At 47.1% G+C, this 23,998-nt stretch overlaps 5 protein-coding genes across 7 annotated transcripts; 4 read left to right on the forward strand and 1 right to left on the reverse strand.

Annotated features, from left to right (window-relative positions):
• The first annotated feature begins 5,337 nt into the window (after nt 1-5,337).
• LOC134934873 (histone H2A type 1-like) lies at nt 5,338-5,761 on the forward strand. Its single transcript, XM_063930212.1, has one exon. It carries the CDS (start codon nt 5,369-5,371, stop codon nt 5,759-5,761), a length of 393 nt encoding a protein of 130 aa, XP_063786282.1. The 5' UTR covers nt 5,338-5,368.
• Nucleotides 5,762-10,277: 4,516 nt separating this feature from the next.
• LOC134934874 (histone H1B-like) lies at nt 10,278-10,954 on the forward strand. Of its 2 annotated transcripts, XM_063930214.1 has the most exons (2): nt 10,278-10,882; nt 10,916-10,954. In XM_063930214.1, exons 1-2 carry the CDS (start codon nt 10,289-10,291, stop codon nt 10,952-10,954), a joined length of 633 nt encoding a protein of 210 aa, XP_063786284.1. In that variant the 5' UTR covers nt 10,278-10,288. The 2 variants fall into 2 exon arrangements, with proteins under 2 accessions (XP_063786284.1, XP_063786283.1); XM_063930213.1 differs by having other exon boundaries at nt 10,278-10,954.
• Nucleotides 10,955-14,964: 4,010 nt separating this feature from the next.
• On the forward strand, nt 14,965-15,388 carry LOC134934876 (histone H2A type 1-like). The gene has a single exon (XM_063930215.1). The coding sequence runs from the start codon at nt 14,996-14,998 to the stop codon at nt 15,386-15,388; it is 393 nt and encodes a 130-aa protein (XP_063786285.1). The 5' UTR covers nt 14,965-14,995.
• Nucleotides 15,389-21,167: 5,779 nt separating this feature from the next.
• LOC134934877 (histone H1B-like) lies at nt 21,168-21,844 on the forward strand. Of its 2 annotated transcripts, XM_063930217.1 has the most exons (2): nt 21,168-21,772; nt 21,806-21,844. In XM_063930217.1, exons 1-2 carry the CDS (start codon nt 21,179-21,181, stop codon nt 21,842-21,844), a joined length of 633 nt encoding a protein of 210 aa, XP_063786287.1. In that variant the 5' UTR covers nt 21,168-21,178. The 2 variants fall into 2 exon arrangements, with proteins under 2 accessions (XP_063786287.1, XP_063786286.1); XM_063930216.1 differs by having other exon boundaries at nt 21,168-21,844.
• A 994-nt stretch (nt 21,845-22,838) lies between these two features.
• LOC134934375 (histone H4) lies at nt 22,839-23,150 on the reverse strand. Its single transcript, XM_063929825.1, has one exon. The coding sequence runs from the start codon at nt 23,148-23,150 to the stop codon at nt 22,839-22,841; it is 312 nt and encodes a 103-aa protein (XP_063785895.1).
• Nucleotides 23,151-23,998: the final 848 nt, after the last annotated feature.

Genomic DNA, 23,998 nt, shown 5'->3' on the forward strand with positions numbered 1-23,998 from the left:
ACATGATTGTAAACCGTTGGGAATTACCAAAGGTGGACATGATGGCGTCCCGTCTGAACAAAAAACGGGACAGGTATTGCGCCAGGTTAAGAGACCCTCAGGCAATAGCTGTGGACGTTCTGGTAACACCGTGGGTGTACCAGTCGGTGTATGTGTTCCATCCTCTGCTTTTCATACCTAAGGTACTGAGAATTATAAGACGTAGAGGAGTAAGAACTATACTCCTGGCTCCGGATTGGCCAAGAAGGACTTGGTACCCGGAACTTCAAGAGATGCTCACAGAGGACTTATGGCCTCTGCCGCTAAGAAGGGACTTGTTTCAGCAAGTACCATGTCTGTTCCAAGACTTACCGCGGCTGCGTTTGACGGCATGGCGGTGGAACGCCAGATCCTAAGGGAAAAGGCATTCAGGAAGAGGTCATTCCTACCTTGGTCAAAGCCAGAAAGGAGGTGACCGCACAACATTATCACCACATGTGGCGAAAATATGTTGCGTGGTGTGAGGCCAGGAAGGCCCCACGAAGAAATTTTAACTCGGTCGATTCCTGCATTTCCTGCAAACAGGAGTGTCTATGGGCCTCAAATTGGGGTCCATTAAGGTTCAAATTTCGGCCCTGTCGATTTTTCTTCCAGAAAGAATTGGCTTCAGTTCCTGAAGTCCAGAAGTTTGTCAAGGGAGTATTGCATATACAACCCCCTTTTGTGCCTCCAGTGGCACTGTGGGATCTCAACGTAGTTCTGGGATTCCTCAAAACACATTGGTTTAAAACCAGTCAAATCTGTGGATTTGAAGCATCTCACATGAAAAGTGAACATGCTCTTGGACCTGGCCTGGACCAGGCGAGTGTCAAATTGGTGGTTTTTTTCTCAAAAAAGCCCATATCTGTTTGTCCATTCGGACAGGGCAGAGCTGCGGACTCGTCCCCAGTTCTCTCCCTAAGGTGGTGTCAGTGTTTCACCTGAACCAGCTTATTGTGGTGTCTTGCGCCTACTAGGGACTTGGAGGACTCCAAGTTGCTAGATGTGGTCAGGGCCCTGAAAATATAGGTTCCAGGACGGCTGGAGTCAGGAAAACTGACTTGCTGTTATCCTGTATGCACCCAACAAACTGGGTGCTCTTGCTTCTAAGCAGACTTTTGCTAGTTGGATGTGTAATACAATTCAGCTTGCACATTCTGTGGCAGGCCTGCCACAGCCAAAATATGTAAATGCCCATTCCACAAGGAAGGTGGGCTCATCTTGGGCGGCTGCCCGAGGGGTCTCGGCTTTACAACTTTGCCGAGCGGCTATTTAGTCTGGGGCAAGCACGTTTGTAAAATCCTACAAATTTGATACCCTGGCTAAGGAGGACCTGGAGTTCTCTCATTCGGTGCTGCAGAGTCATCCGCACTCTCCCGCCCGTTTGGGAGCTTTGGTATAATCCCCATGGTCCTTTCAGGAACCCCAGCATCCACTAGGACGATAGAGAAAATAAGAATTTACTTACCGATAATTCTATTTCTCGGAGTCCGTAGTGGATGCTGGGCGCCCATCCCAAGTGCGGATTATCTGCATTACTTGTACATAGTTACAAAAATCGGGTTATTATTTGTTGTGAGCCATCTTTTCAGAGGCTCCGCTGTTATCATACTGTTAACTGGGTTCAGATCACAGGTTGTACAGTGTGATTGGTGTGGCTGGTATGAGTCTTACCCGGGATTCATAAATCCTTCCTTATTGTGTACGCTCGTCCGGGCACAGTATCCTAACTGAGGCTTGGAGGAGGGTCATAGGGGGAGGAGCCAGTGCACACCACCTGATCCTAAAGCTTTACTTTTTGTGCCCTGTCTCCTGCGGAGCCGCTATCCCCCATGGTCCTTTCAGGAACCCCAGCATCCACTACGGACTCCGAGAAATAGAATTATCGGTAAGTAAATTCTTATTATTTAATTGTAAGTATAAAATAACAGGAATATTTGGCACGGATAAATGATTGCACGGACATATTTAGCCGGGAAGGGAGTGGAGTCGCCGTTTCCCCTGCAGTTATATAATAATACCCATTAATGTAATCCTATATTACCGCGTGTAATGCTTGAGAGGTGTCGTTCAGTAAATACGTTTCCCTATGCTTTCACAATGTAACTCCTAGAACTAGCCATGACATTGCAGTACCCTCAGTACAACTCAGCAATGGATTCTCATAAGCGACTGCAAATGATTGTGCCGCCATTGGATTTTCTGCTTGCATCAACACAAATAAAGTCAGCAACCAATAGCAGAGGGAACGAATATGAAGGAAAAAAAATGGTTTACATTAATGTACGCTATCAAAGGGTTCTCAGGACAACGATATGGGGCATAATATACAATGTTAGCGCAGCTCCCTTATAGAAGTGATGGGCGGCCCTGAAAAGGGCCTTTGTGTGTGAGTGAAGGAATTAGATGCGCCTCAATTTTTAGCCTCCGAATCCGTACAGGGTGCGTCCCTGGCGCTTGAGAGCATAGACCACATCCATGGCGGTGACAGTCTTCCTCTTGGCGTGCTCGGTGTAAGTGACGGCGTCCCGGATCACGTTCTCCAGAAACTTTCAGCACCCCGCGGGTCTCCTCATAGATGAGACCAGAAATGCGCTTCACGCCTCCTCTCCGTGCTAGACGGCGGATGGCAGGCTTTGTGATGCCCTGGATGTTGTCCCGCAGCACCTTCCTGTGACGCTTAGCGCCTCCTTTCCCGAGTCCCTTTCCGCCTTTGCCTCTGCCTGACATCTTCTCAAACGGATTGCGATCAGTGAGAATACGTAACGCCTCACTTAGCTGTCCTTTATTAAGGGGTAGGGCGGACCTGATGGGTGACTGTGAGAACCTTGGCAGGAGGAGTCATGTATTGCCTTTCTTTCTTTAACAGGCACGCCCCAAACGTTGCCAGCAGCACAGTTTAGGATTTCTAATGTATTTCTGGTTATTCATTGCACTGAGCTGTTTGATACACGTTCACCTCAGCAATTAGGCTACCGTACGGCCAATCACAATGTTTAAATCACTGCAGAGTTCCGTATATAGTTTTTTTTTTTTTATATTGCTATTTTTCATATTAATGTTATAGAAGCATATTCATACACATAATGTACATAATATGCTACGAGACGTTCAAGGAAATCCTGATATGCGTACTATAAATCAATCAATCAATCAATCAATCAATCAATCAATCTTTTCAGCTACAGGGTGATGTGTGTTTGAGTAGTCACAACATAATAACCATAACGTCATTTTTTTAACGACTGATATATAAACTGTTACTATCACTGTGCTGCAACAATATTATTGAACTATCACATACTATATATACATCTGCACTCAGAAGAGATTCAAGCTGCAATGTTACCATGAATTGCACGGATAACAGAGATTGATTGACATACGCTTTTGTTTTCTATCAGTAATGACGATCCCTGGCCTATATAGATAAACAGCAAATGTGTATATATATATATATATATATATATATATATATATATATATATATTATACATATGTTCTACTAAACTTTATGTGTGGACATGTGGAAAAAGTAGAACAGCCTGAAATATCTTAAAAATAGGAGTTAATAGTCTATCCACTCCAATACAATACGTCCTCTCGGTGTAATGAACCTGGAATGGAGGCATTAAAGGTTAGATAAGTAAAAGATAACGTTTTTATTAAGTTACTTTTTAGCGATCAGTTTAGGGGCAGAAGATAATTTCTAGCTATAGAGTATCACATATCTATTATCTTATCCCCGTGTGATTCATTGATGTTTTAACGGCTATCATAATAGTTATGAAGCCGAACTCTGATGAGCACAACAGACATAATACATGCCTTACTGTTTTGACTTTATTTTTTCAATGTACCCGATATATTTCCCAAATACAGAACGCGTGAATTGGAACAGCAAATGTCCCGCACACATCCGCCTTCAGATAGGAAGAGGAATATTCAAAATCGACCAATGAGTGTCGACCAGATTTCGGCGGGACAAAACAAAATCACCTCAATGCCTTGCCGCTCCTGACTAGTCACTGTAAAGGCTAAAAGTTGCCTGGCTCCCGGGCTCGGTCTGCGTGACAGCTCTGCGCTTCGGTCTCTCCTCTCCCTCTCATCCAGTCCCGATCCGGAACACTGCTGCTCAGCCGCCCCTGTATCTCTGTTATTCTGCGGAGCAAGGCAGGCATGTGTGCCTGAGCAAGCATTGTATGATCACCAAGCTCTCGGAAACGGGTGTCTAAGAATGGATTGGGTAGAATATACCTGCACTGATACCGGAGTTTGCATCCTGGTGTTAAGGTGCGATGATACAGTAACAGTAGCACACTACACAGGGCATCTTGAGAGACCAACGACCCTGTAGCATCTGTGATCATCAGGGTGATAGTAACACAATTGCTGCAATCTAATGATACTGTGTAACATTTCAATGAGACACAATCATTCTCTAGTTCTGCAGAAACTACACGGTCGGTCACTGCTCTATGGATTGCTTTTTCTAAGCACTAACGGCGACATCTGCTACATAATGCCTATCTATTACCCCGATTTACAGTTTCAGCCCGATTAGAGAGAGAGGTGGGTGGCTCTTAAAAGAGCCTTTGTGTTGATGGATCGGAGAAGGAAGGGAAACTACTTGGCGCTGGTGTACTTGGTGACGGCCTTGGTGCCCTCGGACACGGCGTGCTTGGCCAGCTCTCCCGGCAGCAGCAGGCGTACTGCGGTCTGGATCTCCCGGGAGGTGATGGTGGAGCGCTTGTTGTAGTGAGCCAGGCGGGAAGCTTCCCCCGCAATGCGCTCAAAGATGTCATTGACAAAGGAGTTCATGATGCCCATAGCCTTGGAGGAGATGCCGGTGTCAGGGTGCACCTGCTTCAGCACCTTGTAGACGTAAATGGCGTAACTCTCCTTCCTGCTCTTTCTACGCTTCTTCCCATCCTTCTTCTGGGTCTTGGTTACGGCTTTCTTTGAGCCTTTCTTGGGCGCCGGCGCAGACTTTGCTGGATCAGGCATTTTCACCACTCACTTCTTGTACACAAAGCAGAGAGAATCTGTGCCGTACACCGCCCGGCTTTGCTCTATTTATAGGCATCTTATGCAAATGAGGCTTCGCCGCTTCTGGTAACACTATAGGGTAGAAGTGTCACGTGACGCTGAGTGGTAGCTAACCCCCCACACTACATATTGCGGATTGGTCTGTGGATAAACTTGAGCTGCATTGGTTCATTTGTAAGCAAACCAATCACAGAGCACGCGGTCGATCCTCTCTGAGTGTATATATAGGAGGAGGGCGGTATTACAGGCTCACATTTCCTCTCAGTTTGTTAGAAGAAATTCTTAGCTTTGTGAACTGAACATGTCCGGCAGAGGCAAACAAGGCGGCAAGACCCGGGCTAAGGCCAAGACTCGCTCATCCCGGGCCGGTCTCCAGTTCCCAGTCGGTCGCGTTCACCGTCTGCTGAGGAAAGGAAACTATGCTGAGCGAGTGGGAGCCGGTGCCCCGGTCTATCTGGCCGCGGTGCTGGAGTATCTGACGGCTGAGATCCTGGAGCTCGCCGGAAACGCCGCCCGCGACAACAAGAAGACCCGCATCATCCCCCGCCACCTGCAGCTGGCTGTGCGCAACGACGAAGAGCTCAACAAGCTGCTCGGTGGGGTGACCATCGCCCAGGGAGGCGTCCTGCCCAACATCCAGGCCGTGCTGCTGCCCAAGAAGACCGAGAGCCACAAACCGGCCAAGAGCAAGTAATGCGAGGCTGGCAGCTTCCACCACAGAAACGATATGTACCCGGCACACAACACAAAGGCTCTTTTCAGAGCCACCCACGTCTTCCCAGGAGAGCTGTGTGTACTGCCATTGCTTGTGTTGTAGCGATATCTGACGGGCTAGCCGCGCTTTCATCTCCACATCCCGTCCATACAACCGCTAAAGCTATAGACGCTCCCTTACCCTTTAGGAGCCCTGGTCAGTTGTGGTGAAATCTAACGATAGTCTGAATATTCCCTTTGCAATAACTGCATGCTGCAAATGAGGCCCCTTCCGCTTATAGGAGTGGGAAGCTGATCCGTATAAAGTATATAGAGGGAGAAACCATATTCTCTGTGTGACGTAACAAAGCCAGGATGAAAACAGCTGCATGAAATAAAAGTATTTGGTCATTGAAAAAAAAAAGAGACTATCCTCTTAGTATCCCTGCTGAAGAAAACAATTTTACAAGGGAATCTAGGCGGAACACTAGTAACGATGTACTGTCGGTGAACCAGTCCGGCCAAATATTTAGTTATTTTTGATAGTTAACATCCCTTTATTCACTTTGGGGCTTGCTTATCATTATATTATATATATTTAAGATGAACAGATTTGGCCTGTCCTTTAAAGCCGCTATAGGTGGAGAGCGGAGGATTCATCCGCATCCTGTTACTCTGACATTGAGGGGTAACTTATGCTGCAGCTCGTTTAGAAAGACTTGGGTGGCTCTGAAAAGAGCCTTTGTGTTGTTGCGTGTATAGGAAGTGCCGAGTATCTATGCCCTCTCCCCTCGGATCCTGCGGGCCAGCTGGATGTCTTTGGGCATGATGGTCACCCTCTTGGCGTGGATGGCGCACAGGTTGGTGTCCTCGAAGAGCCCCACCAGATAAGCCTCGCTGGCCTCTTGCAGGGCCATGACGGCGGAGCTCTGGAAGCGCAGGTCAGTCTTGAAGTCCTGGGCGATCTCCCGCACAAGACGCTGGAAGGGCAGCTTGCGGATCAGCAGCTCAGTGGACTTCTGGTAGCGGCGGATCTCCCGAAGAGCAACGGTCCCGGGACGGTAACGGTGAGGCTTCTTTACACCGCCGGTAGCTGGGGCGCTCTTCCGGGCGGCTTTGGTCGCCAGCTGCTTGCGGGGAGCTTTGCCGCCAGTGGACTTACGCGCTGTCTGCTTGGTCCTGGCCATGTCTGACGTAAGTATGTGGAAAGAAAGAGAATGAATAGAGAGCTGCCGTTCTACAGCTCTATTTATACGCATTGCTGCCCTGTGATAAGAGGACTTAGAAACGCCCTTCGACCTGACTGGTTTAGACAAAGCCTTGGATTTTTCAAAAAGACCGCCAAGAATTGGTTTTTCTTTTCTTTTTCCTTCTTCTTTCTCTTCTTCCCCCCTTCTCAGTTGTACTTGTAAAGTAGAAGAATATACCCCCCTTACATAGCATATTCTATAGCTTTAGATTTGAGTATAATCAGATATTCGAAATGCGTTGGAAACTGATTATACTAACAGAAAACAGTAAATACTATTATATGTACTTACAAGCTATACCTACTAATTCCAGTGAGACCTTAATATATGAGTGCAGGAAAACGGGGGGGAGAGAAACAACCTGCATACTGCATGATCTAAAATAACAATCGTTTCATTATTAAACTATAAATACATGTTATGCAGTTACAAGCATATAGTGAGTACGGTAGCTGTAGAATTGAGTATGAATAGAACTTCTGCATGTGTGAAACGATTTGATACTAATGGGAAACAGTATTATAGTATGATACAATTGTAACTCTTCTTTTGAAACATTTGTTGATACAAACTATGCACATGTATCCATTTAGACCACAAGCTAAACCTTATATGTCTGGGACATTGCATGAAGAAAATACAAGGCTACTGTAGATCTGGATTATAGAAAGGGGCTTTTCTACTACTCAGTGGAAACTAAATAAAAAAAAAAAAACCTAAAGGCCCTGCGTATACAAGCAATCGTTTGTTGTTCCATTATAATCGCTGAATTTTTATTTATGCACATGTAATTTATTTATATCCATTTTGCTGGTTCTTGAAAAAAAAAAAAAAAACCTGCAATCTTAAAAAATGGAAAAAAGTTCAACTTATGATAAAATAATAGAGTTTATGCTCTTAAATGGGACCATAGGGATTTAAGGCCAATATATATTTACCATGGGTCAGAATTAATTAATTAATTTATTGATGTATTTATTTATTTATTTTTCTACCATCCTTGGAGACGCAGAAAGCCACTGGTGTGGCCCAGATCCAGCTCCGTGGTCCCCCTACCTGCTCTGGAGTTTCTCTGTAGACTCTCAGCGCTCTAGAGCCCTACTCCAGCCTGCCATCATGGATTGGGGATGAGGTTCAGACTTTGATGGTACTTGCTGCTGGCCCACGCCCTCCAGTTAGCAGTCATCATCTCTGTTTGTCCACATCTCACGTCCATCTCCATTTGCCTTCCATTCCTCTATGGCGATCCTCTCCTCTCAACACGGCTCTTGACCTGCCCTAGCCCATATCTGTGCTTTCCATCACTGGTGAAAGCAGTTGAACTCTGTTCTGTTACTCTGCGTTGCCCTTCTCCTCACAGCATTGCATCCACAGTGGATCTCTGTTGACACAATGTTTCCCCCGGAGGTTCTGATGCTCCGCTCCGCAGCCGCCTCTGCTCTAGACATTCAGCCTTGTGGTCTCGGCGCATCTTTCTCCTGCTGCCCGTCAGTGACGTCCAGTGCTGAACCTGCAGCACCTGCTTTTATCACGGTAATACATTTAAAAAGTAAGATTAGTTGAACCCTTCCTCCTCGGGTGACTGTTGTCTCTCTTCTTATTCTGCAAGCTGCATCATTTAATTTCATTCCCCAGAACTATTGTGTGCATATATGTATATCATCCATTTATATTCCAAAATCATCGGACTATTATGTCATTTCTTTAAAATAGCATCCACTTTTTTATTCTGCAATTAGCAATGGCCATGTAAGCACTTTGACCATCTCTTACTCCCGTTAATTACCTACTCTCCCATATTATGATAAGAATTTCAACCCTTCTGATGTTATCCCTTGTGTACTGTAATCTGCAATGCTAAGGTTTTTATGTCTACAGTGCTGCAGAATACTTGTCTTCTTCTTCTTCTTCTTCTTCTTCTTCTTCTTCTCCCCCCCCCCCCCCCCTTCTTCTTCTTCTTCTCCCCCCCCCCCCCCTTCTTCTTCTTCTTCTTCTTCTTCTTCTTCTTCTTCTTCTTCTTCTTCTTCTTCTCCCCCCCCCCCTTCTTCTTCTTCTTCTTCCCCCCCTTCTTCTTCTTCTTCTTCTTCTTGTTCTTCCCCCCCTTCTTCTTCTTCCCCTTCTTCTTCTTCTTCTTCTTGTTCTTCCCCCCCTTCTTCTTCTTCTTCTCCCCCCCCCTTCTTCTTCTTCTTCTTCTTCCCCCTCTTCTTCTTCTTCTCCCCCCCCTATATTTCCTTGTTTCATCCCTTCCTCTCACCTAGCACAATTACAAGAGGTCTCTCTAGTTATCCCCCTATACCTTCCTCTCTATTATTCCTGTATCCCCCTAATTAATGTTCCCTAATATTCCTAGTTTCCCTCTATTTTTATGAATATTCATACTGATTCTACGTGAGAGGAATAGAAGTATTCCTCTTATAGAGCTCCAATGTCCTCTATTAAACAAGACAAAGTCTCATACTTTGGCATTTTTAAAAGAGGAATGGTAATGGGAACAGATCACCATTGCCCTCACTCTGACACACATATCTTGCATAAATATACATTCATGTCTGTATGGGTCATTTTATAAACATTTGGGGAAAAACCCACCAACATTCTACACGACGGGGAGAATCTCACACAAGCAGGGTTAACCTGTGGCTGACTATGCTGGGTAACTCTCTTTTGTCACAGTAACTAGAGTTCCTAAACAAGACTGCCAATACGCTGTGGGGCAACCTGCCTGTGCTAGCCACCCGGGTGTACCGGAGCCCACACATCACCTTTATATCTTTGAAAATGCTGCCTCCCCTGCACAGACTGAGCCCCAGATCACCTTCGTTACATGTAGTGCCAGGGAAAGAGAAAAATGCCCCGATCAGACGTTTTAGCCTCGCAGAAAAGTACAGATGTGTTATATGCTGGGCAGATCCAGCCTGGTGTAAGTGAGCTGACAGCGGCTATTCCTGGGTCTCTTTGCAGCGCCTTGGCTAGCAATGGCCATATAGGCTTAGGGGAGACCTTGGAGTACTGGTGTGGTGCAGAGAGGCGGCACGCTGCTTTTCTCATGCCCTATAAAAGACTCTTTTTCTGCGCTAGGGAAACACAAGGTGAGGGCAGATTTCCCCTTACACACAGACAGGGAAGGGTTTACAAGGGCTGCTTATTCCGCCAATGGGAGCACAGAACGCACCAGGCTCAGCAGCCAATTACAGCACAGCAGGCACCGTATATAAAAGACGTCAGACAGCGGCTTGTGTAGGATTACTATTTGTTGGATAAAGTGACGTTGAGCTAACATGGCAGAAACTGCACCAGCCGTCGCCGCTGTCCCGCCGTCAGAGGGCGCAGCCAAAAAGAAGAGGCAGCCGAAGAAAGCTGCAGGGGGAGCCAAGAAAAGCGGCAAGTCTTCCGGGCCCAGCGTCTCCGAGCTGATCCTAAAGGCCGTGGCCGCTTCCAAGGAGCGCAGTGGGGTTTCTCTTGCCGCCCTGAAGAAGGCTCTGGCTGCCGGAGGCTACGATGTGGAGAGGAACAACAGTCGCATCAAAGTGGGGGTGAAAGGATTGGTGACCAAAGGAACGCTCACCCAGGTGAAAGGCACCGGCGCTTCCGGCTCCTTCAAGCTCAATAAGAAGCAGCTGGAGAGCAAGAAGGCCGCCCAGAAGTCTCTGAAACCCAAGAAACCAGCGGCAAAGAAAGTGGCCAAGTCCCCGAAGAAGCCCAAGAAAGCTCCGAGTGCTGCCAAAAGCCCCAAGAAGGTGAAGAAACCCGCAAAGGCGGCTGCTGCCAAAAGCCCGAAGAAGCCTAAAGCTGTGAAGCCCAAGAAGGCGGCTAAGAGTCCGGCCAAGAAAGCGGCGAAGCCCAAAGCCGCCAAGAGTCCGGCCAAGAAAGCAGCGAAGCCAAAAGCGGCAAAAAGCCCGGCCAAGAAGGCAGCTAAGCCCAAGAAAGCTGCGGCCAAGAAGTGATGGAAAAGAAGCCGCAGCCTCGCTTCCTTGTTATCCCCCCAAAGGCTCTTTTCAGAGCCACCCACCCTGTCCAGGCAGAGCTGTAGGCGCACGGTGTGAACTGTTGGCTTCCAAATCAATCAGTAGCTGAATGGTTCCGTCCTGTGTACTCGGACCTAGGCGAGCACCGGGAAAGCCCGGCGCCTTCTGCACACACTTCCCGGTGGTTGTACAGACGGCAGCGTAGCTGAAAATCTATTGTAGTCGTAAAGAAACTGCTTTTAAGAACATACTGTACGTAATCCGGTGATTTATTCGGCGGGGCCAGCAAACCGAGCAGGAGAACGATTGTGTTACCCAAGATACGTCAGTCCCTGAGAGAGAGAGAGTGTGTGTGTGTGTGTGTGTGTGTGTGTGTGTGTGTGTGTTTTCAATGCAGTGGTACCGCTGCTATGAGATAGAAGTAGGTTACAATGTGTTATTTAATTGTAAGTATAAAATAACAGGAATATTTGGCACGGATAAATGATTGCACGGACATATTTAGCCGGGAAGTGAGTGGAGTCGCCGTTTCCCCTGCAGTTATATAATAATACCCATTAATGTAATCCTATATTACCGCGTGTAATGCTTGAGAGGTGTCGTTCAGTAAATACGTTTCCCTATGCTTTCACAATGTAACTCCTAGAACTAGCCATGACATTGCAGTACCCTCAGTACAACTCAGCAATGGATTCTCATAAGCGACTGCAAATGATTGTGCCGCCATTGGATTTTCTGCTTGCATCAACACAAATAAAGTCAGCAACCAATAGCAGAGGGAACGAATAAGAAGGAAAAAAAATGGTTTACATTAATGTACGCTATCAAAGGGTTCTCAGGACAACGATATGGGGCATAATATACAATGTTAGCGCAGCTCCCTTATAGAAGTGATGGGCGGCCCTGAAAAGGGCCTTTGTGTGTGAGTGAAGGAATTAGATGCGCCTCAATTTTTAGCCTCCGAATCCGTACAGGGTGCGTCCCTGGCGCTTGAGAGCATAGACCACATCCATGGCGGTGACAGTCTTCCTCTTGGCGTGCTCGGTGTAAGTGACGGCGTCCCGGATCACGTTCTCCAGAAACACTTTCAGCACCCCGCGGGTCTCCTCATAGATGAGACCAGAGATGCGCTTCACGCCTCCTCTCCGTGCTAGACGGCGGATGGCAGGCTTTGTGATGCCCTGGATGTTGTCCCGCAGCACCTTCCTGTGACGCTTAGCGCCTCCTTTCCCGAGTCCCTTTCCGCCTTTGCCTCTGCCTGACATCTTCTCAAACGGATTGCGATCAGTGAGAATACGTCACGCCTCACTTAGCTGCCCTTTATTAAGGGGTAGGGCGGACCTGATGGGTGACTGTGAGAACCTTGGCAGGAGGAGTCATGTATTGCCTTTCTTTCTTTAACAGGCACGCCCCAAACGTTGCCAGCAGCACAGTTTAGGATTTCTAATGTATTTCTGGTTATTCATTGCACTGAGCTGTTTGATACACGTTCACCTCAGCAATTAGGCTACCGTACGGCCAATCACAATGTTTAAATCACTGCAGAGTTCCGTATATAGTTTTTTTTTTTATATTGCTATTTTTCATATTAATGTTATAGAAGCATATTCATACACATAATGTACATAATATGCTACGAGACGTTCAAGGAAATCCTGATATGCGTACTATAAATCAATCAATCAATCAATCAATCAATCTTTTCAGCTACAGGGTGATGTGTGTTTGAGTAGTCACAACATAATAACCATAACGTCATTTTTTTAACGACTGATATATAAACTGTTACTATCACTGTGCTGCAACAATATTATTGAACTATCACATACTATATATACATCTGCACTCAGAAGAGATTCAAGCTGCAATGTTACCATGAATTGCACGGATAACAGAGATTGATTGACATACGCTTTTGTTTTCTATCAGTAATGACGATCCCTGGCCTATATAGATAAACAGCAAATGTGTATATATATATATATATATATATATATATATATATACTTGCAATTGTCGGATCGGCACTCTCCTAGCGATGGATATGTTGCTCAGGTGCCATCTGGAGGAATTAATGCAGGTAGCAAACTGTGTAACAAACAGCGGCACTCAGAGACTGACACAGCGTGAATAAAGTGCTGGTGCTTTTAATTCATGGCTGGTAACTCCAACGTTTCGGGGCACGCAAGCCCCTTTTTCAAGGTGAGCCAAATACAAAGTGTGAAAACAGTGCAAAACATTTACCTTTATGGTGAGGAGGACCCACGTGTGGGAAGGTGTGCAGCGTCCTGGGGAGCCTGGAGCTTCCGCCCTGGATGTGGTGACGTGTCAATGCCCCGGTCACGTGACACGCTGGAGGTCACGTGAAGAAGATAATTTCTAGCTATAGAGTATCACATATCTATTATCTTATCCCCGTGTGATTCATTGATGTTTTAACGGCTATCATAATAGTTATGAAGCCGAACTCTGATGAGCACAACAGACATAATACATGCCTTACTGTTTTGACTTTATTTTTTCAATGTACCCGATATATTTCCCAAATACAGAACGCGTGTATTGGAACAGCAAATGTCCCGCACACATCCGCCTTCAGATAGGAAGAGGAATATTCAAAATCGACCAATGAGTGTGGACCAGATTTCGGCGGGACAAAACAAAATCACCTCAATGCCTTGCCGCTCCTGACTAGTCACTGTAAAGGCTAAAAGTTGCCTGGCTCCCGGGCTCGGTCTGCGTGCCAGCTCTGCGCTTCGGTCTCTCCTCTCCCTCTCATCCAGTCCCGATCCGGAACACTGCTGCTCAGCCGCCCCTGTATCTCTGTTATTCTGCTGAGCAAGGCAGGCATGTGTGCCTGAGCAAGCATTGTATGATCACCAAGCTCTCGGAAACGGGTGTCTAAGAATGGATTGGGTAGAATATACCTGCACTGATACCGGAGTTTGCATCCTGGTGTTAAGGTGCGATGATACAGTAACAGTAGCACACTACACAGGGCATCTTGAGAGACCAACGACCCTGTAGCATCTGTGATCATCAGGGTGATAGTAACACAATTGCTACAATCTAATGATACTGTGTAACATTTCAATGAGACACAATCATTCTCTAGTTCTGCAGAAACTACACGGTCGGTCACTGCTCTATGGATTGCTTTTTCTAAGCACTAACGGCGACATCTGCTACATAATGCCTATCTATTACCCCGATTTACAGTTTCAGCCCGATTAGAGAGAGAGGTGGGTGGCTCTTAAAAGAGCCTTTGTGTTGATGGATCGGAGAAGGAAGGGAAACTACTTGGCGCTGGTGTACTTGGTGACGGCCTTGGTGCCCTCGGACACGGCGTGCTTGGCCAGCTCTCCCGGCAGCAGCAGGCGTACTGCGGTCTGGATCTCCCGGGAGGTGATGGTGGAGCGCTTGTTGTAGTGAGCCAGGCGGGAAGCTTCCCCCGCAATGCGCTCAAAGATGTCATTGACAAAGGAGTTCATGATGCCCATAGCCTTGGAGGAGATGCCGGTGTCAGGGTGCACCTGCTTCAGCACCTTGTAGACGTAAATGGCGTAACTCTCCTTCCTGCTCTTTCTACGCTTCTTCCCATCCTTCTTCTGGGTCTTGGTTACGGCTTTCTTTGAGCCTTTCTTGGGCGCCGGCGCAGACTTTGCTGGATCAGGCATTTTCACCACTCACTTCTTGTACACAAAGCAGTGAGAATCTGTGCCGTACACCGCCCGGCTTTGCTCTATTTATAGGCATCTTATGCAAATGAGGCTTCGCCGCTTCTGGTAACACTATAGGGTAGAAGTGTCACGTGACGCTGAGTGGTAGCTAACCCCCCACACTACATATTGCGGATTGGTCTGTGGATAAACTTGAGCTGCATTGGTTCATTTGTAAGCAAACCAATCACAGAGCACGCGGTCGATCCTCTCTGAGTGTATATATAGGAGGAGGGCGGTATTACAGGCTCACATTTCCTCTCAGTTTGTTAGAAGAAATTCTTAGCTTTGTGAACTGAACATGTCCGGCAGAGGCAAACAAGGCGGCAAGACCCGGGCTAAGGCCAAGACTCGCTCATCCCGGGCCGGTCTCCAGTTCCCAGTCGGTCGCGTTCACCGTCTGCTGAGGAAAGGAAACTATGCTGAGCGAGTGGGAGCCGGTGCCCCGGTCTATCTGGCCGCGGTGCTGGAGTATCTGACGGCTGAGATCCTGGAGCTCGCCGGAAACGCCGCCCGCGACAACAAGAAGACCCGCATCATCCCCCGCCACCTGCAGCTGGCTGTGCGCAACGACGAAGAGCTCAACAAGCTGCTCGGTGGGGTGACCATCGCCCAGGGAGGCGTCCTGCCCAACATCCAGGCCGTGCTGCTGCCCAAGAAGACCGAGAGCCACAAACCGGCCAAGAGCAAGTAATGCGAGGCTGGCAGCTTCCACCACAGAAACGATATGTACCCGGCACACAACACAAAGGCTCTTTTCAGAGCCACCCACGTCTTCCCAGGAGAGCTGTGTGTACTGCCATTGCTTGTGTTGTAGCGATATCTGACGGGCTAGCCGCGCTTTCATCTCCACATCCCGTCCATACAACCGCTAAAGCTATAGACGCTCCCTTACCCTTTAGGAGCCCTGGTCAGTTGTGGTGAAATCTAACGATAGTCTGAATATTCCCTTTGCAATAACTGCATGCTGCAAATGAGGCCCCTTCCGCTTATAGGAGTGGGAAGCTGATCCGTATAAAGTATATAGAGGGAGAAACCATATTCTCTGTGTGACGTAACAAAGCCAGGATGAAAACAGCTGCATGAAATAAAAGTATTTGGTCATTGAAAAAAAAAATGAGACTATCCTCTTAGTATCCCTGCTGAAGAAAACAATTTTACAAGGGAATCTAGGCGGAACACTAGTAACGATGTACTGTCGGTGAACCAGTCCGGCCAAATATTTAGTTATTTTTGATAGTTAAGCAAGCCCCAAAGTGAATAAAGGGATGTTATCATTGTATTATATATATTTAAGATGAACAGATTTGGCCTGTCCTTTAAAGCCGCTATAGGTGGAGAGCGGAGGATTCATCCGCATCCTGTTACTCTGACATTGAGGGGTAACTTATGCTGCAGCTCGTTTAGAAAGACTTGGGTGGCTCTGAAAAGAGCCTTTGTGTTGTTGCGTGTATAGGAAGTGCCGAGTATCTATGCCCTCTCCCCTCGGATCCTGCGGGCCAGCTGGATGTCTTTGGGCATGATGGTCACCCTCTTGGCGTGGATGGCGCACAGGTTGGTGTCCTCGAAGAGCCCCACCAGATAAGCCTCGCTGGCCTCTTGCAGGGCCATGACGGCGGAGCTCTGGAAGCGCAGGTCAGTCTTGAAGTCCTGGGCGATCTCCCGCACAAGACGCTGGAAGGGCAGCTTGCGGATCAGCAGCTCAGTGGACTTCTGGTAGCGGCGGATCTCCCGAAGAGCAACGGTCCCGGGACGGTAACGGTGAGGCTTCTTTACACCGCCGGTAGCTGGGGCGCTCTTCCGGGCGGCTTTGGTCGCCAGCTGCTTGCGGGGAGCTTTGCCGCCAGTGGACTTACGCGCTGTCTGCTTGGTCCTGGCCATGTCTGACGTAAGTATGTGGAAAGAAAGAGAATGAATAGAGAGCTGCCGTTCTACAGCTCTATTTATACGCATTGCTGCCCTGTGATAAGAGGACTTAGAAACGCCCTTCGACCTGACTGGTTTAGACAAAGCCTTGGATTTTTCAAAAAGACCGCCAAGAATTGGTTTTTCTTTTCTTTTTCCTTCTTCTTTCTCTTCTTCCCCCCTTCTCAGTTGTACTTGTAAAGTAGAAGAATATACCCCCCTTACATAGCATATTCTATAGCTTTAGATTTGAGTATAATCAGATATTCGAAATGCGTTGGAAACTGATTATACTAACAGAAAACAGTAAATACTATTACCGTATATACTCGAGTATAAGCCGACTTTTTCAGCACAGTTTTCTATGCTGAAAAAGCCCCCCTCGGCTTATACTCGAGTCAACGGCTGCAGCAGACGCCGTGGGCTGTGTGGGCGTCCGCTGCAGCCGGCTCCAGGGACAGACACTAGAGGTCATTATTAACCTCTAGTGCAGTGGTTCCCAAACTGTGTGCCGTGGCTCCCTGGGGTGCCGCGGGACACTTGCAGGGGTGCCTCAGGTTGGTTGTCAAGGACCAATTCAAACTATTTATTGTCAATTTAATAGGCAAAACCAGTGCTGGTGGCTGCCAATTATAAAATATGTGGACATACAGAAGCAAATCTTGTCCCCCACCACACAACTGACCCTAAAGATGACATATAAAAATAATTTACTTAATCTAATATTTTTTTCTAAATTTCCCAATAAGAAACTTGTGGCCTAGGGGTGCCGTGAAAAAAAAATCTGACACTCCAGGGTGCCGTGACTCACAAAACTTTGGGAACCACTGCTCTAGTGTCTGTGCGGCGTTGCTATGGGAGAGACGTCATGACGTCTCTCCCATAGAGATGATCGGGTGCCGGGAAGCGGGCGCCGGCGCGGGCGGCCAGACGGAGCGGCGACCAGATGGAGCGGCGGCCAGACGGAGCGGGGATCCAGATGGAGCGGCGGCCAGACGGAGCGGGGATCCAGATGGAGCGGCGGCCAGACGGAGCGGATGAACAGATGGAGCGGCGGCCAGACGGAGCGGAGCAGCGCAGCAGCAGAAGAAGCGGTCGGGAAGCAGGAGCGGGGCAGTGGTAAGTATTGTTTTAGTGTGTGTTTATGTTTGTAAGCTGCAAAGGGGGCACAGTAACAGGGGGCAAACAAAGGGGGCACAACAACTACTGGGGGCAAAGAAAGGGGGCACAACAACTACTGGGGGCAAAGAAAGGGGGCACAACAACTACTGGGGGCAAAGAAAGGGGGCACCACAACTACTGGGGCAAAGAAAGAGGGGTCATAACTACTGTGGGCAATGAAAGAGGGGGGCACAAATACTGGGGGCAAAGAAGGGGCATAACTACTGGGGGCAAAGCAACGGGGGCATGTTTTTATCTGTCACTGGGGGTATATGTGGCACTGGGGGCACAACCCTAGAAACAAACATTACCCCCTGGCAACAAGCATAACACCTACCGCATAAAATCCCTGGCAACGAGCATGACACCCTGAGCATGAAAACCCCTGGCACCGTGCATTTCCCACCCTAGGCTTATACTAGAGTCAGTAATTTTTCCCAGTTTTTTGTGGTAAAATTAGGTGCCTCGGCTTATATTCGGGTCGACTTATACTCGAGTATATACGGTATATGTACTTACAAGCTATACCTACTAATTCCAGTGAGACCTTAATATATGAGTGCAGGAAAACGGGGGGGAGAGAAACAACCTGCATACTGCATGATCTAAAATAACAATCGTTTCATTATTAAACCATAAATACATGTTATGCAGTTACAAGCATATAGTGAGTACGGTAGCTGTAGAATTGAGTATGAATAGAACTTCTGCATGTGTGAAACGATTTGATACTAATGGGAAACAGTATTATAGTATGATACAATTGTAACTCTTCTTTTGAAACATTTGTTGATACAAACTATGCACATGTATCCATTTAGACCACAAGCTAAACCTTATATGTCTGGGACATTGCATGAAGAAAATACAAGGCTACTGTAGATCTGGATTATAGAAAGGGGCTTTTCTACTACTCAGTGGAAACTAAATTAAAAAAAAAAACCTAAAGGCCCTGCGTATACAAGCAATCGTTTGTTGTTCCATTATAATCGCTGAATTTTTATTTATGCACATGTAATTTATTTATATCCATTTTGCTGGTTCTTGAAAAAAAACAAAAAACCTGCAATCTTAAAAAATTGAAAAAAGTTCAACTTATGATAAAATAATAGAGTTTATGCTCTTAAATGGGACCATAGGGATTTAAGGCCAATATATATTTACCATGGGTCAGAATTAATTAATTAATTAATTTATTGATGTATTTATTTATTTATTTTTCTACCATCCTTGGAGACGCAGAAAGCCACTGGTGTGGCCCAGATCCAGCTCCGTGGTCCCCCTACCTGCTCTGGAGTTTCTCTGTAGACTCCCAGCGCTCTAGAGCCCTACTCCAGCCTGCCATCATGGATTGGGGATGAGGTTCAGACTTTGATGGTACTTGCTGCTGGCCCACGCCCTCCAGTTAGCAGTCATCATCTCTGTTTGTCCACATCTCACGTCCATCTCCATTTGCCTTCCATTCCTCTATGGCGATCCTCTCCTCTCAACACGGCTCTTGACCTGCCCTAGCCCATATCTGTGCTTTCCATCACTGGTGAAAGCAGTTGAACTCTGTTCTGTTACTCTGCGTTGCCCTTCTCCTCACAGCATTGCATCCACAGTGGATCTCTGTTGACACAATGTTTCCCCCGGAGGTTCTGATGCTCCGCTCCGCAGCCGCCTCTGCTCTAGACATTCAGCCTTGTGGTCTCGGCGCATCTTTCTCCTGCTGCCCGTCAGTGACGTCCAGTGCTGAACCTGCAGCACCTGCTTTTATCACGGTAATACATTTAAAAAGTAAGATTAGTTGAACCCTTCCTCCTCGGGTGACTGTTGTCTCTCTTCTTATTCTGCAAGCTGCATCATTTAATTTCATTCCCCAGAACTATTGTGTGCATATATGTATATCATCCATTTATATTCCAAAATCATCGGACTATTATGTCATTTCTTTAAAATAGCATCCACTTTTTTATTCTGCAATTAGCAATGGCCATGTAAGCACTTTGACCATCTCTTACTCCCGTTAATTACCTACTCTCCCATATTATGATAAGAATTTCAACCCTTCTGATGTTATCCCTTGTGTACTGTAATCTGCAATGCTAAGGTTTTTATGTCTACAGTGCTGCAGAATACTTGTCTTCTTCTTCTTCTTCTTCTTCTCCCCCCCCCCCTTCTTCTTCTTCTTCTTCCCCCCCTTCTTCTTCTTCTTCTTCTTCTTCTTCTTGTTCTTCCCCCCCTTCTTCTTCTTCTTCTTCTCCCCCTTCTTCTTCTTCTTCTTCTTGTTCTTCCCCCCCTTCTTCTTCTTCTTCTTCTCCCCCCCTTCTTCTTCTTCTTCTTCTTCCCCCTCTTCTTCTTCTTCTTCTTCTCCCCCCCCCTATATTTCCTTGTTTCATCCCTTCCTCTCACCTAGCACAATTACAAGAGGTCTCTCTAGTTATCCCCCTATACCTTCCTCTCTATTATTCCTGTATCCCCCTAATTAATGTTCCCTAATATTCCTAGTTTCCCTCTATTTTTATGAATATTCATACTGATTCTACGTGAGAGGAATAGAAGTATTCCTCTTATAGAGCTCCAATGTCCTCTATTAAACAAGACAAAGTCTCATACTTTGGCATTTTTAAAAGAGGAATGGTAATGGGAACAGATCACCATTGCCCTCACTCTGACACACATATCTTGCATAAATATACATTCATGTCTGTATGGGTCATTTTATAAACATTTGGGGAAAAACCCACCAACATTCTACACGACGGGGAGAATCTCACACAAGCAGGGTTAACCTGTGGCTGACTATGCTGGGTAACTCTCTTTTGTCACAGTAACTAGAGTTCCTAAACAAGACTGCCAATACGCTGTGGGGCAACCTGCCTGTGCTAGCCACCCGGGTGTACCGGAGCCCACACATCACCTTTATATCTTTGAAAATGCTGCCTCCCCTGCACAGACTGAGCCCCAGATCACCTTCGTTACATGTAGTGCCAGGGAAAGAGAAAAATGCCCCGATCAGACGTTTTAGCCTCGCAGAAAAGTACAGATGTGTTATATGCTGGGCAGATCCAGCCTGGTGTAAGTGAGCTGACAGCGGCTATTCCTGGGTCTCTTTGCAGCGCCTTGGCTAGCAATGGCCATATAGGCTTAGGGGAGACCTTGGAGTACTGGTGTGGTGCAGAGAGGCGGCACGCTGCTTTTCTCATGCCCTATAAAAGACTCTTTTTCTGCGCTAGGGAAACACAAGGTGAGGGCAGATTTCCCCTTACACACAGACAGGGAAGGGTTTACAAGGGCTGCTTATTCCGCCAATGGGAGCACAGAACGCACCAGGCTCAGCAGCCAATTACAGCACAGCAGGCACCGTATATAAAAGACGTCAGACAGCGGCTTGTGTAGGATTACTATTTGTTGGATAAAGTGACGTTGAGCTAACATGGCAGAAACTGCACCAGCCGTCGCCGCTGTCCCGCCGTCAGAGGGCGCAGCCAAAAAGAAGAGGCAGCCGAAGAAAGCTGCAGGGGGAGCCAAGAAAAGCGGCAAGTCTTCCGGGCCCAGCGTCTCCGAGCTGATCCTAAAGGCCGTGGCCGCTTCCAAGGAGCGCAGTGGGGTTTCTCTTGCCGCCCTGAAGAAGGCTCTGGCTGCCGGAGGCTACGATGTGGAGAGGAACAACAGTCGCATCAAAGTGGGGGTGAAAGGATTGGTGACCAAAGGAACGCTCACCCAGGTGAAAGGCACCGGCGCTTCCGGCTCCTTCAAGCTCAATAAGAAGCAGCTGGAGAGCAAGAAGGCCGCCCAGAAGTCTCTGAAACCCAAGAAACCAGCGGCAAAGAAAGTGGCCAAGTCCCCGAAGAAGCCCAAGAAAGCTCCGAGTGCAGCCAAAAGCCCCAAGAAGGTGAAGAAACCCGCAAAGGCGGCTGCTGCCAAAAGCCCGAAGAAGCCTAAAGCTGTGAAGCCCAAGAAGGCGGCTAAGAGTCCGGCCAAGAAAGCGGCGAAGCCCAAAGCCGCCAAGAGTCCGGCCAAGAAAGCAGCGAAGCCAAAAGCGGCAAAAAGCCCGGCCAAGAAGGCAGCTAAGCCCAAGAAAGCTGCGGCCAAGAAGTGATGGAAAAGAAGCCGCAGCCTCGCTTCCTTGTTATCCCCCCAAAGGCTCTTTTCAGAGCCACCCACCCTGTCCAGGCAGAGCTGTAGGCGCACGGTGTGAACTGTTGGCTTCCAAATCAATCAGTAGCTGAATGGTTCCGTCCTGTGTACTCGGACCTAGGCGAGCACCGGGAAAGCCCGGCGCCTTCTGCACACACTTCCCGGTGGTTGTACAGACGGCAGCGTAGCTGAAAATCTATTGTAGTCGTAAAGAAACTGCTTTTAAGAACATACTGTACGTAATCCGGTGATTTATTCGGCGGGGCCAGCAAACCGAGCAGGAGAACGATTGTGTTACCCAAGATACGTCAGTCCCTGAGAGAGAGAGTGTGTGTGTGTGTGTGTGTGTGTGTGTGTGTGTGTGTGTGTGTGTGTGTGTGTGTGTGTGTTTTCAATGCAGTGGTACCGCTGCTATGAGATAGAAGTAGGTTACAATGTGTTATTTAATTGTAAGTATAAAATAACAGGAATATTTGGCACGGATAAATGATTGCACGGACATATTTAGCCGGGAAGTGAGTGGAGTCGCCGTTTCCCCTGCAGTTATATAATAATACCCATTAATGTAATCCTATATTACCGCGTGTAATGCTTGAGAGGTGTCGTTCAGTAAATACGTTTCCCTATGCTTTCACAATGTAACTCCTAGAACTAGCCATGACATTGCAGTACCCTCAGTACAACTCAGCAATGGATTCTCATAAGCGACTGCAAATGATTGTGCCGCCATTGGATTTTCTGCTTGCATCAACACAAATAAAGTCAGCAACCAATAGCAGAGGGAACGAATAAGAAGGAAAAAAAATGGTTTACATTAATGTACGCTATCAAAGGGTTCTCAGGACAACGATATGGGGCATAATATACAATGTTAGCGCAGCTCCCTTATAGAAGTGATGGGCGGCCCTGAAAAGGGCCTTTGTGTGTGAGTGAAGGAATTAGATGCGCCTCAATTTTTAGCCTCCGAATCCGTACAGGGTGCGTCCCTGGCGCTTGAGAGCATAGACCACATCCATGGCGGTGACAGTCTTCCTCTTGGCGTGCTCGGTGTAAGTGACGGCGTCCCGGATCACGTTCTCCAGAAACACTTTCAGCACCCCGCGGGTCTCCTCATAGATGAGACCAGAGATGCGCTTCACGCCTCCTCTCCGTGCTAGACGGCGGATGGCAGGCTTTGTGATGCCCTGGATGTTGTCCCGCAGCACCTTCCTGTGACGCTTAGCGCCTCCTTTCCCGAGTCCCTTTCCGCCTTTGCCTCTGCCTGACATCTTCTCAAACGGATTGCGATCAGTGAGAATACGTCACGCCTCACTTAGCTGCCCTTTATTAAGGGGTAGGGCGGACCTGATGGGTGACTGTGAGAACCTTGGCAGGAGGAGTCATGTATTGCCTTTCTTTCTTTAACAGGCACGCCCCAAACGTTGCCAGCAGCACAGTTTAGGATTTCTAATGTATTTCTGGTTATTCATTGCACTGAGCTGTTTGATACACGTTCACCTCAGCAATTAGGCTACCGTACGGCCAATCACAATGTTTAAATCACTGCAGAGTTCCGTATATAGTTTTTTTTTTTATATTGCTATTTTTCATATTAATGTTATAGAAGCATATTCATACACATAATGTACATAATATGCTACGAGACGTTCAAGGAAATCCTGATATGCGTACTATAAATCAATCAATCAATCAATCAATCAATCTTTTCAGCTACAGGGTGATGTGTGTTTGAGTAGTCACAACATAATAACCATAACGTCATTTTTTTAACGACTGATATATAAACTGTTACTATCACTGTGCTGCAACAATATTATTGAACTATCACATACTATATATACATCTGCACTCAGAAGAGATTCAAGCTGCAATGTTACCATGAATTGCACGGATAACAGAGATTGATTGACATACGCTTTTGTTTTCTATCAGTAATGACGATCCCTGGCCTATATAGATAAACAGCAAATGTGTATATATATATATATATATATATATATATATATATATATACTTGCAATTGTCGGATCGGCACTCTCCTAGCGATGGATATGTTGCTCAGGTGCCATCTGGAGGAATTAATGCAGGTAGCAAACTGTGTAACAAACAGCGGCAC

This window comes from Pseudophryne corroboree, chromosome 6 (genome assembly GCF_028390025.1).
Source record: "Pseudophryne corroboree isolate aPseCor3 chromosome 6, aPseCor3.hap2, whole genome shotgun sequence".
NCBI lineage: Eukaryota > Metazoa > Chordata > Amphibia > Anura > Myobatrachidae > Pseudophryne > Pseudophryne corroboree.

Excerpts from the sequence above, each read along its gene's own strand:
- LOC134934873 (XM_063930212.1), top strand. The coding sequence starts at position 5,369 with ATGTCCGGCAGAGGCAAACAAGGCGGCAAGACCCGGGCTAAGGCCAAG.
- LOC134934874 (XM_063930213.1), top strand. The coding sequence starts at position 10,289 with ATGGCAGAAACTGCACCAGCCGTCGCCGCTGTCCCGCCGTCAGAGGGC.
- LOC134934876 (XM_063930215.1), top strand. The coding sequence starts at position 14,996 with ATGTCCGGCAGAGGCAAACAAGGCGGCAAGACCCGGGCTAAGGCCAAG.
- LOC134934877 (XM_063930216.1), top strand. The coding sequence starts at position 21,179 with ATGGCAGAAACTGCACCAGCCGTCGCCGCTGTCCCGCCGTCAGAGGGC.
- LOC134934375 (XM_063929825.1), bottom strand. The coding sequence starts at position 23,150 with ATGTCAGGCAGAGGCAAAGGCGGAAAGGGACTCGGGAAAGGAGGCGCT.